Below are 14,199 nucleotides of genomic sequence, written 5' to 3' on the forward strand. Positions count from 1 at the left end.
AAAATAAACCAAGGAGGCAAAAGGTTGTATTTTTCTATATGTAAAAATTAAGAATTTTGTTTCCGTACTGCTGTAATAAATCAATGACAGTTTAGAAAAATCAATTTCTTTAATAGTACATGAGAAAATATTACCAAATGTTATGAGCTGATATTTTTTTTCATCTCCCCAGTCTTGAGATACAATCCCTTTGTAGCAAGCCATCCTGACTGAGGCTAACTTTCACCAAATGGAGTTTGAATTAGCCTTTTCTTTATGGCACAGTGCATTTACTAATTGGCCCATATATCATGGTGAGAGAGAGCAGTAAGTTATGTCATTTTGATTTCCAATGAGGATATCTGAACTGAAGTGAAATTCTCACCGTCATGGCATAGTAAGTACATGTTGGCTCTTTATAGAGCAATCCAATTCCCCCATTCTATCACCATTGTCTTGCAAGTTTAATTTCCCTCAAGTCCCCATCCAAATTGCTGCTTCCACCATCCATGTAGCAAGTTCCAGGTCATTATCACTCACTGTATAAAAAAAGTTCTTCCTCACATCCCCACTCCATCTCTTGCCTAAAGCCTTAAATCACCCCGAGACATTGTACCAGCAGCTACAAGGGCAGCTTTTCTTTGTCTACCTTATCCAAACTGTCATATCAGTGTGCACCTCTATCAAATCTCCCTCATCTCTTTCGCTCCAAAAAGTTAACTCACAAAAGGAAAAGAAAGAACAGATTCTGTAGATTTTTAAACATTAATTTGTAATGTTACAAAATATCTGAAAAATCCAGCCACCATTTAAAATACATGGAAATATTTGATTTGATTTATTATTGTCACATGTATTAGTGTACAGTGAAAAGTATTGTTTCTTGCGCTCTATACAAAGCATACTGTTCATAGAGAAGGAAATGAGAGAGTGCGGAATGTAGTGTTACAGTTATAGCTTGTAGAGAAAGATCAACTTAATGTGTTAATTGAGAGCCAATTATGTAACTACCTCAAGGTTTGAATTTTATTTAACATAATCTCACTCTTAATCGATTAGTCATCATCTTGTATTATTGTTCCTGTTAAATTGTGCGTTTGACTCGAGCAACCTACCTAGACGCTAATAGAAAGTGAGGTATATCTGCAACTCATTGGTGGTTGTGCTTTGTAGAACTGTGCTATCACCAACCATGACCTGATTATAAAGTATTCCATTACCATTATTCTCAATAGTAAACAGAGTGATGTAAACATTAGGATGATGTGTTTAAGGCAGAAGATAACTCTATAATGAGGTGCTACTAAGGGTCCCGTCCATTTCTTTGGAGTTTGGAAGTTTCAGCTTTTAAAATCCTGTTTCTAAAACTCCTTCCTGGAGTCCAATATTTCATCTGTCTCCCTTTCCAAAAAGACAGCATGCACATATGCAGGTACAACGTTGGCAACCAGGAAAAGACCAGCTGGTCCTTCAAGGTTGCCCCATATGCAGTTATAGCTGAAGCTTTATGACCAAACAGTCACCCTCACTCACTCCCCCAAAAAGAATCTCTTGGGAGAGACAAAATAACGAGAAACAAAGAACAGACCTGATAAGGGAAAAAGGAATCTATAAAATTTGACTCCATCCTTCTCAGGTGATTGAATCCAGTCTGGGATATTGCATGGACCAAATGTTACTAATGCAGATGTTTACAGCTGCTAAAGAGATATTTTTGAAGTGTGTCCATTCCATCACAGTATACAAAAAGTGGTTATAAATTATTGCTACTGTTCTTGAGACTAACCTTGTGTCATAGTCGGATATCTACAGTGAAGAACATTGCCTTTTTAATTATCACACTACTTTAATTTCCCTCATCTCTGGAATTTTATGGAAATTCTTGGGGCCTGATTTTACAATTCGGGCACGAAAACTTGGTAAAGTCGGGCATGAGGCCATTAACGCGATCCGCGCCCGCGCAAATTTCCACTTTACCAAGGCCCGAAAATGGCCGTGATCCGAATTGTGCCCGAAACGGGCGCAACAGCGATTTAAATGCATTTGCATGCATTTCAATTGAATTAATGGGCTGCCCGCCCAACTTTACCAGCATTTCCCCTTTTACCATCGTGTTCGCACGTCTAGATTCGGCGCAAAACAGATATGCTCGGCAAAGGTCTGTTTTGGGCGCTCCAGCTTCTGAAGAGGTAAGTTCAGAGCTTCCAATGGCTCTCTGACTCAGATCAGGGGTGGAGGGGGAGGGAGGTGGGTCAGATCATTCTCTGGTGGGTGGGGTGGGGGGGGGTGGGGGGCGAGGAGGAGGTGGGTCAGATGTATCTCTGGTGGAGGAGGGAGGCCCAATTATTCTTTGGTGGGGGGAGGAGGGGGGAAGGGGGGGGGGGTGGGGAGGGAGGCCAGATCATTGTCTGGTGTGGGTTGGGGGGGGGGGGGGGGGTGGGGGCAGAGGGAGAGGGAGGCCAGATCATTGTCTGGTGGGAGAATGGAGAAGGGCAGAGGGAGGCCAGATCGCTCTCTGTTTGGTGGGGGGGAGCGGTGGGGTGGAGGAGGGAGGCCTGATCATTCTTGGGGGGAGGGGGGAGGCCTGATCATTCTCTGGGGAGGGGGGGCAGGGAGGGTCCGCTGTCACTCTGCGGGTAATCGGTGGGGGGGAAGGGGGCAGGGGGTCGCGATCAGTCTGGGTAGCGGGGGGATGGGTGGATAAGGGGGACAGTTATGTTGTGGGGGTGGGGTGATGTCTGTGGGGTCCATCGCTCCCAGGCCACTTTATCTGCTTTTTGCGGCCTGGGAGCAATGTGACAGGGACACGTTTTTCAATTGTTTTTTCTCTTCGCGCATGCGCAGTTCAAAGCTCCAATCAGACCAGCAGTGTTCGGGCGCGCTAAGCCCCACTCACAGTGCAATTTTCAGGCTAAGTGCGTATGGGGGCGCCTGAGAACAGATTTCCAAGTCGGATCTGAATTACGCCCAGATTCAGCACTTAAAATGAAAATGGTAATTTAATAATTGATTTAATAATTCATCACCTTTCTTTCCAATTTCATTCATCCAGGGTCATCATCCAACCCTTGGAGACCATCCTAAGTTTACCAACTACTCTTTTGATGTAACTGAATTTATGCGTCTTGTGATGTCTGCTGGACAAAGAGTAACACAGCACCCAAGATGGCCATTTACACAATATCATGATGAACTATGACAACATGTACCTATTTAAGCTCAATTTATATGTCTGTTTAAATATTGCTGTTGAATTTTAAAACTCTGATGATCACTTTTTTAACACTCCTGTAAGCACAAATAAGATTGTCTTTTTAAATGCTACATGTACCATATTAAATGCACCATTCTTGAAATAGATTTGCATATTTTATTTTTATTTGTTCTTGGATTGTGAGCACTGGCAAGGTAAACGTTTATTACCCAATCCTAATCACCCTTAAGAAAGTGGTGATGAACTGCCTTCTTGAGTCACTGCAGTCCATGTGTTGTTGGTGCACACACAGTGCTGTTAGGGAGGGTGTTCCAGCATTTTGATCCAGTGTCAATGAAGGAATGGAGATTTATTTCTAAATCAGGATATTGTATGACTTGGATGGGAATTTGCACATGGTGGCGTCCCCACGTGTTTGCCACTCTTGTTCTCGATGATAGAGGTTGTGTTTGCAAGGTTATGTCAAGGAAGGCTTGGTGAATTGCTGCAGTCCATCTTATAGATGGTACACATTGACGCCAATATGTACTGGTGGTGGAGGGAGTGATTATTTAAGAAGGTAGATGCATTGCTGATCAAATGGGCTGCTTTCTTTTGGGTGGTGTTGAGTGTCCTGAATATTGTTAGAGTTACACTCATCCAGGCATCTGGAGAGTATTTCAGCACACTCTTGACTTGTGACTTATAGGTAGAAATAGGTAGAAAGGGTTCAGGTGCTGCAGAATTCTGACTTGCTCTTGTAACATTTATATGGCTTGTTCAGTTAAGCTTCTGGTCAGTGGGAGCCCCAGGATACTGATAATATGGTAATTCAGAAATGATCATGCCATTAAATGTCAAGGGAAGATGTTTAGATTATCTCTTGTTGGAGATGGTTATTGCCTGGAACTTGTGTGGCGTGAATACTACTGGCCACTTAACAGCCAAGGCTTGTTCACCATCTTCCACTATGCCAGGTATGATTCTGGCCAGTGGAAAGTTTTCCTCTTGATTTCAATTTTTCTCGAGCTACTTGATGCTGTATTTCAGATGTTTCCATAAAACCAAATGTTTCACTTGATCAGATGTTTCCATAAAACCACCTCACCTCTTGTGTTCAGCTCTTTGGCCCATGTTTGCACCAAGGCTGAAATAGGTCAGGAGCTGATTGGTCCTGGCAGAACCCAAACTGAACATTGGTCAGGGGCTTATTGCTGAGGAAATGTTCCTTGATAGACATGTCAGACATGTCAGTGACACCTTCCATCACTTTGCTGATTATTGATTATTGATAGTGTGGCGACTAGGGGATTTTCACAGTACCTTCATCGCAATGTGAATGTAAGCCTATTTGTGACTAATAAATAAACTTTAAACTTTAACTTTACTTTAGAATATAATTGTCAAACTGTTGAGTTTACAACAACAGATGCATTTATCTATTGCCTTTTACACTGACTGGACAAAAATGGCAAAATAAGGAGATATTAGGAGAAATAAAAAAAGTCTTAGAGGTGGCTTTTAAGGAGGCTCTTAAAGGGGAAGAGGGAGGTAGAGAGATGGAAGAGTTTAAAGAGGGAATTCCCGAGGGTGGGGTAAAATGACAAAAGGCATAGCTGCAAGTGATTGGGCAAAGTGGGTGTGGTGTGTGGGTGAGTGAGCAGATTAAAAAGATTGGGTTATTTAAGGTTGTGAAGGGATTTAAATATGAGGATGAGAATATTAAATTGGAAGTGTTGAGAAACAGGTAGCCTATGAAGGTTAATAACGACTGGATTAATAATCAAACAGGACTTGATGCACAATAGGATGCAGGCAATAGAAGTTTGGATGAGCTAATATTTACAGGGTATGTAGGATGGCCAGTAGAGTGTTGAAATAGCTGATTCTAGATATGATAAAGACAATGATTAGAATTTCAGCAAGAAATTGGTTGAGGCAGGATCAAACGTGGATGATAATATGGAGGTGCAAATGAGTGGTCTCTGATGGAGGAGATATGGAAGGGTGGTCACTGTGTATCATTGGGAGGTAGCAAGAATTGATGACAGATAGGGGGCGGATTTTTACTGCCTTGCTCGAGTGAGACTGGAAATTCCTGCCTGAGGTCAATGGATATTTCTGTTGTCCGCCCTCGCCTGCCACAGAATCGGAGTGGGTGAGGGGGTAGAATTCTGGCGAGTGTTTGTGGCAGAGGCAGAAGATGATTACTTCTGTTTTCCCAATGGTTAATTTAGTTCATTCCAAGATTAGATGTTGGACAAGCAATTTAACAGCATGGAGGCAGTGGAAAAGTCAAGAGAGGTGATAGAGAACTGGAGCTCAGTGTCGTCAGTGTGCACTTAGAAGCTGTAAACATATTTTTGAAAGGTATTAGCAAGGGGAAGTATGAAGATAAGAAAGTAGAAGGAGCTATGGATAGATCTTTGAGGACTTCCAGAGGTGGCTGTTTCCAGGTTAGAGGAGAAGCCATTGCTAGAAAGGTAAGAATGGACCTAAGTGATGGATGTTTTTCTCAGCTAGACATAAAAGGAGAGATGTTAGATAGACTAGTATGGTGTGGTTGACTACATCCATAGCTGCAGAAAGGTCAAAAAAATGCATCACAATTGTATTAACAGAGAATGTGATTTCTGAGTTTGAGGAGGGTTGTTTTGGTACTGTGATGGAGTGCGGACCAGTTTGGAGAAATTCCAGTTTGGAGTTGTTGGAAAGCTAAGCAGGGATTTAGAAGCAGAAGATGGGTCGCAGAGACCAGATGAAATTCGGACATGAGAGGAGATTGGAGAGAAATGAGCAAAAAATGTGAGATTCTGGCAAGAGCAGAGTGGGTAACTCAGAAGAGGTTTTGCGTGGTGGGCAAGGGGATGGGGTGGCAGGGGAAATTAGGTAAGGAGAACAGCAGAGGTAATGGAGTAAACGGTCTGAATCTTTGAGACAAAGATGTACCCATGCACCCATTGCACTTGGTGAGGGTGAAGCGGCTTTGAAAGAGGTTCAAAGAATTGGGAGAAAAGAAATGGGAGTTAGGAAAAGATTTCCATGATGATCCTGGCATAGTGGACAATCTTGGTGGAGGAGAGCACTTAATGTGATCCAGCCAAATCTGATGATATATGGCAAAATCAATTGTGCACAAGATACACTCAATTCTATAGCCTAAATTTGAACACTGGCCAACCTATGGTAAATATTTTATTCAGCTCTAAGCTTTTGAATATTTATCCAAAACACAACATATTCAAGGAGATTCTTAACCGAGCACTAAAATGCTACATAATAGACATTGCTTTGTGTCACCAAAGGTGAATATTTTTACTTATTTAAAGTTTGCTGCTCCACCGTTCTGGTTTGAAATTGGGAATTTACAGGAAACTTGTTTATTAATTAAAATGCAGAGTTGCTTTTGGACTGTGCAGTTGGTGGAGTTCCCATGCATCTTATGCCCTTGTTGTTTTAGGTGATAGGGGTCACAGGTTTTGAATATGATGTTGAAGGAGCCTTGCCAAGTTGTTGCTGTGCTCCTTGTAGATGGTGCACATTGCTACCCACTGTGCGCTGTTGTTGGAAGGCATTAATATTTAAGGTAAGGGATGGAATGCTGATCAAGTGGAATACTTTGTTCTCAATGGTGTAGAGCCTCTTGAGTTGTAGCTGCACTCATCCGGCCAAGTGGATCACACTTCTCACTTGTGTGTTATGGATAGTGGTCAAGCTTTGGGGAATCCCAAAGTGTGTTACCACAGAATTCCCAGTCTTTAAACAGCTTTTGTAGTCACAGTAATTATATGGTTGGTTTAATTAGGTGTTCGGTCAATGGTAACCCCCGGAGGATGATATTGGAATTTTTGGTGACAGTAATACTGTTGAATGTCAAAGGGAGCTGGTTAGACCCTTCTGTTAGTAAATAACAATATTTTAAGTAGTTTATATTTGTTTTTATGTGTTAGAAATAAGGTTGCATTTGAATAAGCGAAGAATGGGTTAAAACTTCAGTTTTGTTTCATGTTAAGGACAGGTGCCTTTAAGTCTATTTAAAATTTAAAACTTCACTTTAAACTTTGCCTGCATTGTAATTACGGTTTTATGATGTAAAATGAATTGCAGAGGATAAAAAAAAGGCTGTTGCTTTGCAACCAGAGCTCACATTGAAAAGCAGAAACACTTGTGTTCAGTTTTGAACCAGGTAATCCAGAGGTAAGAATCTTTCCACAATCAGTACAGGCAGGACAATACAAAGGGACAGAAAGCAAGCCCCAGAAGCTAAAGGAGAAAGTCCCAGAAACTAAGGAATGAAAAAAAATAAAGTATCAGGAAGACTGAATTCAAAGGAACAAAGAACTGGAATCTGAACGAGGTACTGTTCACTGAAGTTTAAATAATGGGCAGAGACAGGCTCCTAGTTAAAGAAAAGCCTCCAAGGTGCCGACCAGGAGACATTGGCTAGCAAGATACCAGACAACTGTGGTGATCCTAAGGTTGTTGACACCTTATTCAGCCTGTGAAGCAGTGGTGTTCTGTTATTGTGGCTGTGTACCCGAGAGATTGTGGGGAAGCTTGAACGCATATGGCCATCCAGGGCAGAGGAATACTAGAAGAAGAAGTAGAAATCCTGGATGTGGATGTGGATCCTTTGTGAAGGCATTCGTGAGAAAACATTTTGTGGGAGAAGATTCCAAATTATGTTCTTCATGAGTGGAATTTAAAAAACCTTGTGTGAAAGTCAGAGTACCAGTGAGACCAGTTGGTTCACAGTGTAACAAGAATCTGGAGAGAGTTGATGAGAAATTCACAGAAGTAGGGGCATCACGATGGCACTGTGGTTAGCATTGCTGCCTCATAGAGCCAGGGACTCGGGTTCAATTCCCAGCTTGGGTCACTGTCTTTGTGGAGTCTGCACATTTTACCTGTGTCTGCGTAGGTTTCCTCCAGGTGTTTTGGTTTCCTCTCACAGTCCGAAAGACTCGCTGGTTAGGTGTATTGGCCATGCTAAATTCTCCCTTAGTGTACCCAAACAGGCACTGGAGTGTGGCGACTAGGGGATTTTCACAGTAACCTTATTGCAACATTAATGTAAGCCTTCTTGTGACACTAATAAATAAACTTTTAAACTTAAACTTGGTTTCGAAGTGTGGTGTATCTGACCACAGTTTGCCTATTAATTTACATGGACTGTGTATGTACTGAGAACATTAAAGCTTAAGATGGATTCCGTAACTTGTGTTATCCTTATAAAGCTGGAAAGTTATAGCTGGGGAGAAGGAGTAGTGTATGATAGTTAATCCTTTCTTGTCTAGTATGTTTTCTTGTTAAAAGTTAATTGGCAGTCCTGTGACTCTGTTCTTCCACATATCTAAACAAAAAATAAAACTTAGGATCTATCAAGCTGGATTCAATCCCGGGATCTGACTTGCCCAGCAGTAACATCAGCTGGGATCCTAACACTTGTTGTAGATGATGTGGAGATGCTGGCGTTAGTCTGGGCCGGGCATAATAAGAAGTCTCACAGCACCAGGTTAAAGTCCAACAGGTTTTCAGTGCTCCGAAAGCTTGTGATTCCAAATAAACCTGTTGGACTTTAACCTGGTGTTGTGAGTCTTCTCGTTGTAGATGGTCATTGCTTGGCATTTGCATGGCATGAATGTTGTTTGCCACTTATCAGCCCCTGCCTGAATGTTGTCCAGGTCTTGCTGCATATGAAAACGGACTGATTTCGTGTCACAGGAGTTATGAATGGGACTGAACTTTATGCAATCATCAGCAAGCATCTCCATTTCTGACCTTATGATAGAGGGAAGGTGATTGGTGAAGCAGCTGAAAATGAAGCAACCTCAAAATTAAAATCATATAAAATAAACCCTTTTTGTCCAATGGAGTGGTTGAGAAATAAAAAAATGGAAGCTGGGTTGTCAGTGTGAGCCAGAATATTGAAGGAATCACAAACATGATCAAATCCCACCTATTTCTTGTTTTACCAAAGGTGGGGATATGGAGATGTAGTGGGACTGGCCAATCTGTTTCCAGGAAGTGGGTGGCTCAGAATAATTACTTTGGTGAGGCTGCATGCCTCATGTTTTTTCTACTTTTTCTATATTTATAAAATAAAGCCAATTTTAGGTTTTAACCTGATCAGCCAGGTTTCTAAGGCCTCAAGATATCTGGGTAGTAAAGGGAGATAAGGACTGCAGATATGTGAGGTAAATGCCTTTCCAGCAATTTGCTGGGCTTCCCCTTGAACCCCAGCTTACCTGTAAACAATTCCCAAGATCAGTCAACCACACCCGCCAACAATCCACCGTCAGACACCCGAGCCACAATTTCCCATCAACCTGGCCTTACCGAAATATTCTGGCTGTCCTTGGATATTCCCCCAACTCCTGTTCTCCTAACCTGATTCCCCTTGTTCCTTTTGATTTCCTGATTCCACGTCCGATTTGCATGCCCCCCCCCCCCCCCCCCCCCGCCCTGACCCCACTTTCTGCCATTCAATCGTTCCCCTTTGCCCTCCGATCTCCTCATTCCCACCCTCTGGCCTCTCTGATCCCCCTGTCCTAACCTCCAGCATCTGATGTTGCTTCACTCTGAACCTCTGCCATCTGATGTCTCTCCCTCCTTCCTCTCTGTTGCCTGGCTATGGCCTCCCCAACTGATAGGGACTCATCCTCTCAATCTGGCTGGCTGTGGCCAGGGAATGGAAATTAAAATTATTAATCAATTATTAAATTTGGCAAGGCCTGAGGGGAACTCATTTATCAGGTTTACCAGATGCAAAACAGTCCCTCCCTTCTGCCTCCTTGGCTTTCTGTAAATATCAGGGTCATTGTCTTCCGTACATTACTGGGAAGAAAAATGATCATGCATATGTAATACAATATTGCTGGAAATAAATTGCATGAGTAGTATGATTCTCACTTGGGAGCGAGTGAGGAAGAAATTTATTTGGCTACATGGATAGCTCAGGCAGGTGTGCCGATAGGAAGCTCAATGTTATAACATTGATTTGCAGTGCATCTTAACACTTTACAGTAAGCTTGGTGCACCAACACAGTGAGCGAATCCACTTTGCCAACTCTTCATGTACTTTCTAAAACAGAATTATATTAATTTTGTACCAGAGCATGATGTAGCATTACCATAACGATTTATTAACACTGGGACTCATGGGGTCAGCAGAAGCTACCAGAGTGCTATATCTTCGCACGTGTGAATCATGGGTACATGAGTACAAATTACTCTTACAAGAAAAGAATCTCTTTTATACCTGCTTACAGTGGATGAATGCACATAAAAGGAAGTACATTTTGACTGGCACAAATGATGGATATGCCTCTTGATGATTCCACATCTATAATATCCTGCTGTGCTGCTGAAATAATAACCAAAGTACCTGCACATGAGAGAGCCATCTATTTATACAGGAGAAGAGAATTCCAGCCATCTTTATCTGCACAAATGGATAGTGACATACAGTTTATATCCATCTCCAGTTGGTCTCCATGGTCCCTTCACCCACTAAAAAGTCTTTTTGTCTGATGACATATGGCATCTAGTTTCACTTATCAGAAGTACTGGGGAGATGCATTGGACAGGCATACACTGTATATGGTCATGGTTAATAATGTTTGATTTTAATGCCACTAATTTTAATGTCTGGGTTGGGCTAGGACAGGATATGAGCACAATGGAAAGGTGTGGGAAAAGGTGACAATGGTTCGGGTAATTGGGGTGGTAGGCATTTTCCAGCATGATTCTGTGCTCAGTGGTTACAGTCCAGTTAAACATTCATGGAGTGGGAATCCATCGTGCCAGTCAAAGGGAATGCTTTGGGTCAGTGGTCGCTTTCATGTGCCTCCATCTAGATGTTAAAATTATGTGGCATTCTCTGACCCATCATTTTCAGGGGAGGTGATTGCCTCATGGTATTATTGCCAGACTATGAATCCAGAAATTCAGCTAATGTTCTGGAGACCCAGGTTCGAATCCCACCATGGCAGATGGTGGAATTTGAATTGAATTAAAAAATCTGCAATTAAGAATCTAACAGTGATCAGGAAACCATCGTTGATTGTCAGGAAAAATCCATCTGGTTCACTAATGTCCTTTAGGGAAGGAAATCTGCCATCCCTAACTGGTCTGGCTTACATGTGACTCTAGAGCCACAGCAATGTGGTTGACTCTCAACTGCCCTCTGAAATGACCTAGCACTTCAAGGATAATTCGGGATGGGCAATAAATGCTGGCCAGCCAGCGATGTCCATGTCCCACGAATAAACAAATGTCCAAGTGGTAGACTGATGTGTTGTTACCATGATACTGGCAAACAGCCGAGACTGCGATCTCAGCCTGTTTGCCAGAAGTATATGCAGTCACCATTTGAGATTTGCAGCATTTTGTCTGTTGGGCCTTGTTCAGGGACAATTTCCTGGCCCTGCTGAACAATTAAATCTAGCAGGATACCTATAGAGCCGGCCAGGTTATTATGAAGCATCTCTGGGAAATGCGCAGATCAAGCAGAAAGAGTGCTCATGTAAGCAACAAATCAGTTAAATAATGAACTATCTTTTTTGATTTGATTTGATTTGATTTATTATTGTCACATGTATTAGTATAAAGTGAAAAGTATTGTTTCTTGCACGCTATACAGACAAAGCATACAGTTCATCGAGAAGGAAAGAAGATCCAGATGTAATGTTACAGTCATAGCAAGTGTGGAGTGAAAGAGCAACTTAATACCAGGTAGGTTCATTCAAAAGTCTGATGGCAGCAGGGAAGAAGCTGTTCCTGGTTGGTAGGTATTCTCAGACTTTTGTATCTTTTTCCCATAGAAGAAAGTGAAAGAGAGTATGTCCAGGGTGCGTGGGGTCCTTGATCATTCCAGGTTGGGTCAAGTAAGTACACCAGGTACTTGGAATAATCGGATGTTTTTGGGGCGGGGAATGCTCCATTTGGTTGCTGGTTTGGACCCTCTAGACCCACAGGTTCGCGTGCTCTCAACTCTCAACAGGGCACAACATTAATTCAGATATTTGTGGACGGTGCAAGGAGCCATGTGGACAAGTGCACAGACTCGGCGCTGCAGATGTATTGTCACCTTGTGCATTGGAGGCTTCATTAGCTACAATATCCCACACTGCAAGCATTAAACGTCCAATGTGCTTATCACATTGTGGCTTGCCTGCATGCATTACATCTAATGTTGAGTGACTGAAATGAGTATCACAGCTATAACACCCTATAGCGTGAGCGGCGCAAGTCATCTTTGAAAACAAGAAGTGGGAAACTGCTTGATGCAGATGTGGAGGAGAAGGAGCTGAGGATTATCCGCAGGTGTACCATACTGCTGTCAGTAGATGGCGCCGGAAGACTGCACAATGATGGTTTGTTCATTGTAATGTGGCCTTGGATGATCAGGTACCTGACACAGCTCCCAACCAGAGCATGGGGAGGATTATAGTGAAGTAACTGCAAATTGTTCACCATTCTATTATTGCTTCGCCTCTTTGCAGACTGTCGATTGTTGCCGAGGCGTCACTAAATTATTAATAGTCATTAGCGTTAGGCAACTTTTGGATAAATAGATTTAAACTTTTTTTGCGTTTTGGAAAACTTTGATAGGTGGACAATTACTTTGGGGGGAAGGGAATGCGGTTTTCAGGTTATTCAAAGACACGAACTCTGATCACATACATATTACTGAGACTAGGTTTAAAACAAAAGATATGTTAAGTATGTAATCAATTGAGTGTACAGGCATTTTAGGTTGTGCAAATCTAAACTGTCGGTGATTCAATCCCTCTCTACAGCCCTTACAAAATTCATTTGTCATGGGATGCTTACTCATGAAGTTATAGACATTCCTTTCCGTGGCTGGATAAAACTTGCACACTCAAATGCCGATAGAAGTAACTCTTTTTAAGGATGCATTTTCTGAATTGATCTTCATTCAATATAAACGGCCCGAAATAAGATTTAAATGTTTAGAAAAGTTACAAGGGAAGTTTTTGCAGTGGCGAGACTGCAACTCCGCTGCCAAGTTCACTTTGATGGTGATGGTGGTGAATGCACATCAATACAAAGGTAACAGTCGAGCTCGAGAGTCAGATCCGGACCCAAAGCCCTAATGTACAGAAGTGAAGGAGTGTGAGACCCCGGCAAGAGGCAGCAGAACACTGACAAGTGTTTAGAAGTATGGGAATGGAAAGCACTTGGTAACTGTCCGAACTTTGTGTGCAGTGAGAAGATGAATATTTCCGACCACGTTTTGCTAAGAATTAGCCACAAACGAGGCACAAGTTTTGGGACATTAGTGCCAATACAGAGGCTTACAATCCCTCTGTGGCCGCCTTTGCTGTTACTCGGGCAACTACTTGTATAACTTCAGTCTGGTGGCTGAACTTCATGAGCAGCGATGTGAGACCATAAGCTTCACTACAGCAGCTCTAAGCAATGACTGGTGTGTACACACGGTTATTGGAATAAACAGTGCTAAAGCACAATAAATGAACGAAGCAAACGTTCAAAAAAAGAAGTCGATTAGTGATTCAGCAAAGGCCAGAGAGATGTGAGAAAAGTATAAAGTAGGAACCCGAGAAAAGATCTGGATGATGGGCTGGTCTTTATGTTCTTTTATATTCTGATGTCCTTAGAAACTAGAAGCAGGAGTAGGCCATTCGGCCCTTCGAGCCTGCTCAGCCATTTATCTTGATCATGGCTGAACATCGAATTCAATATCCTGATCCTCCCCTTCCCCCCATATCCCTTGATCCCTTTAGCCCCAAGGGCTATATCTAATTTCTTCTTGAAATCAGACAACGTTTTGGCCTCAACTACATAGGATATATATATATATATGGATAGAATCTCCAGTGAAGAGCTACGGGTGTCTTTCGCACAGCTTCTCAATAGGGAACAGCTTCACTCAAAAGCGTCACAGAGCGTTTTGTTAGCTCAACATCCAGCACCAGCCTACAGTATAAATAAAGAAGAATCATTGCTTTCACATGAACTGGTAGGAATAAAGTTGTTCC

The 14,199-nt window shown here is 42.3% G+C and overlaps 1 protein-coding gene across 1 annotated transcript in view; it reads left to right on the forward strand.

The window, feature by feature from the left end:
- eogt (EGF domain-specific O-linked N-acetylglucosamine (GlcNAc) transferase) overlaps nucleotides 1-3,332 on the forward strand; it is a 79,513-nt gene extending 76,181 nt beyond the window's left edge. Inside the window, exon 14 of the mRNA XM_078210151.1 lies at nucleotides 3,032-3,332. Coding sequence (XP_078066277.1) covers nucleotides 3,032-3,178 — 147 coding nt within the window. The 3' untranslated portion in view covers nucleotides 3,179-3,332. The remainder of the gene's footprint in view (nucleotides 1-3,031) is intronic.
- Nucleotides 3,333-14,199: the final 10,867 nt, after the last annotated feature.

The sequence above is a fragment of the Mustelus asterias genome, chromosome 3 (genome assembly GCF_964213995.1).
Source record: "Mustelus asterias chromosome 3, sMusAst1.hap1.1, whole genome shotgun sequence".
NCBI classification, from domain to species: domain Eukaryota; kingdom Metazoa; phylum Chordata; class Chondrichthyes; order Carcharhiniformes; family Triakidae; genus Mustelus; species Mustelus asterias.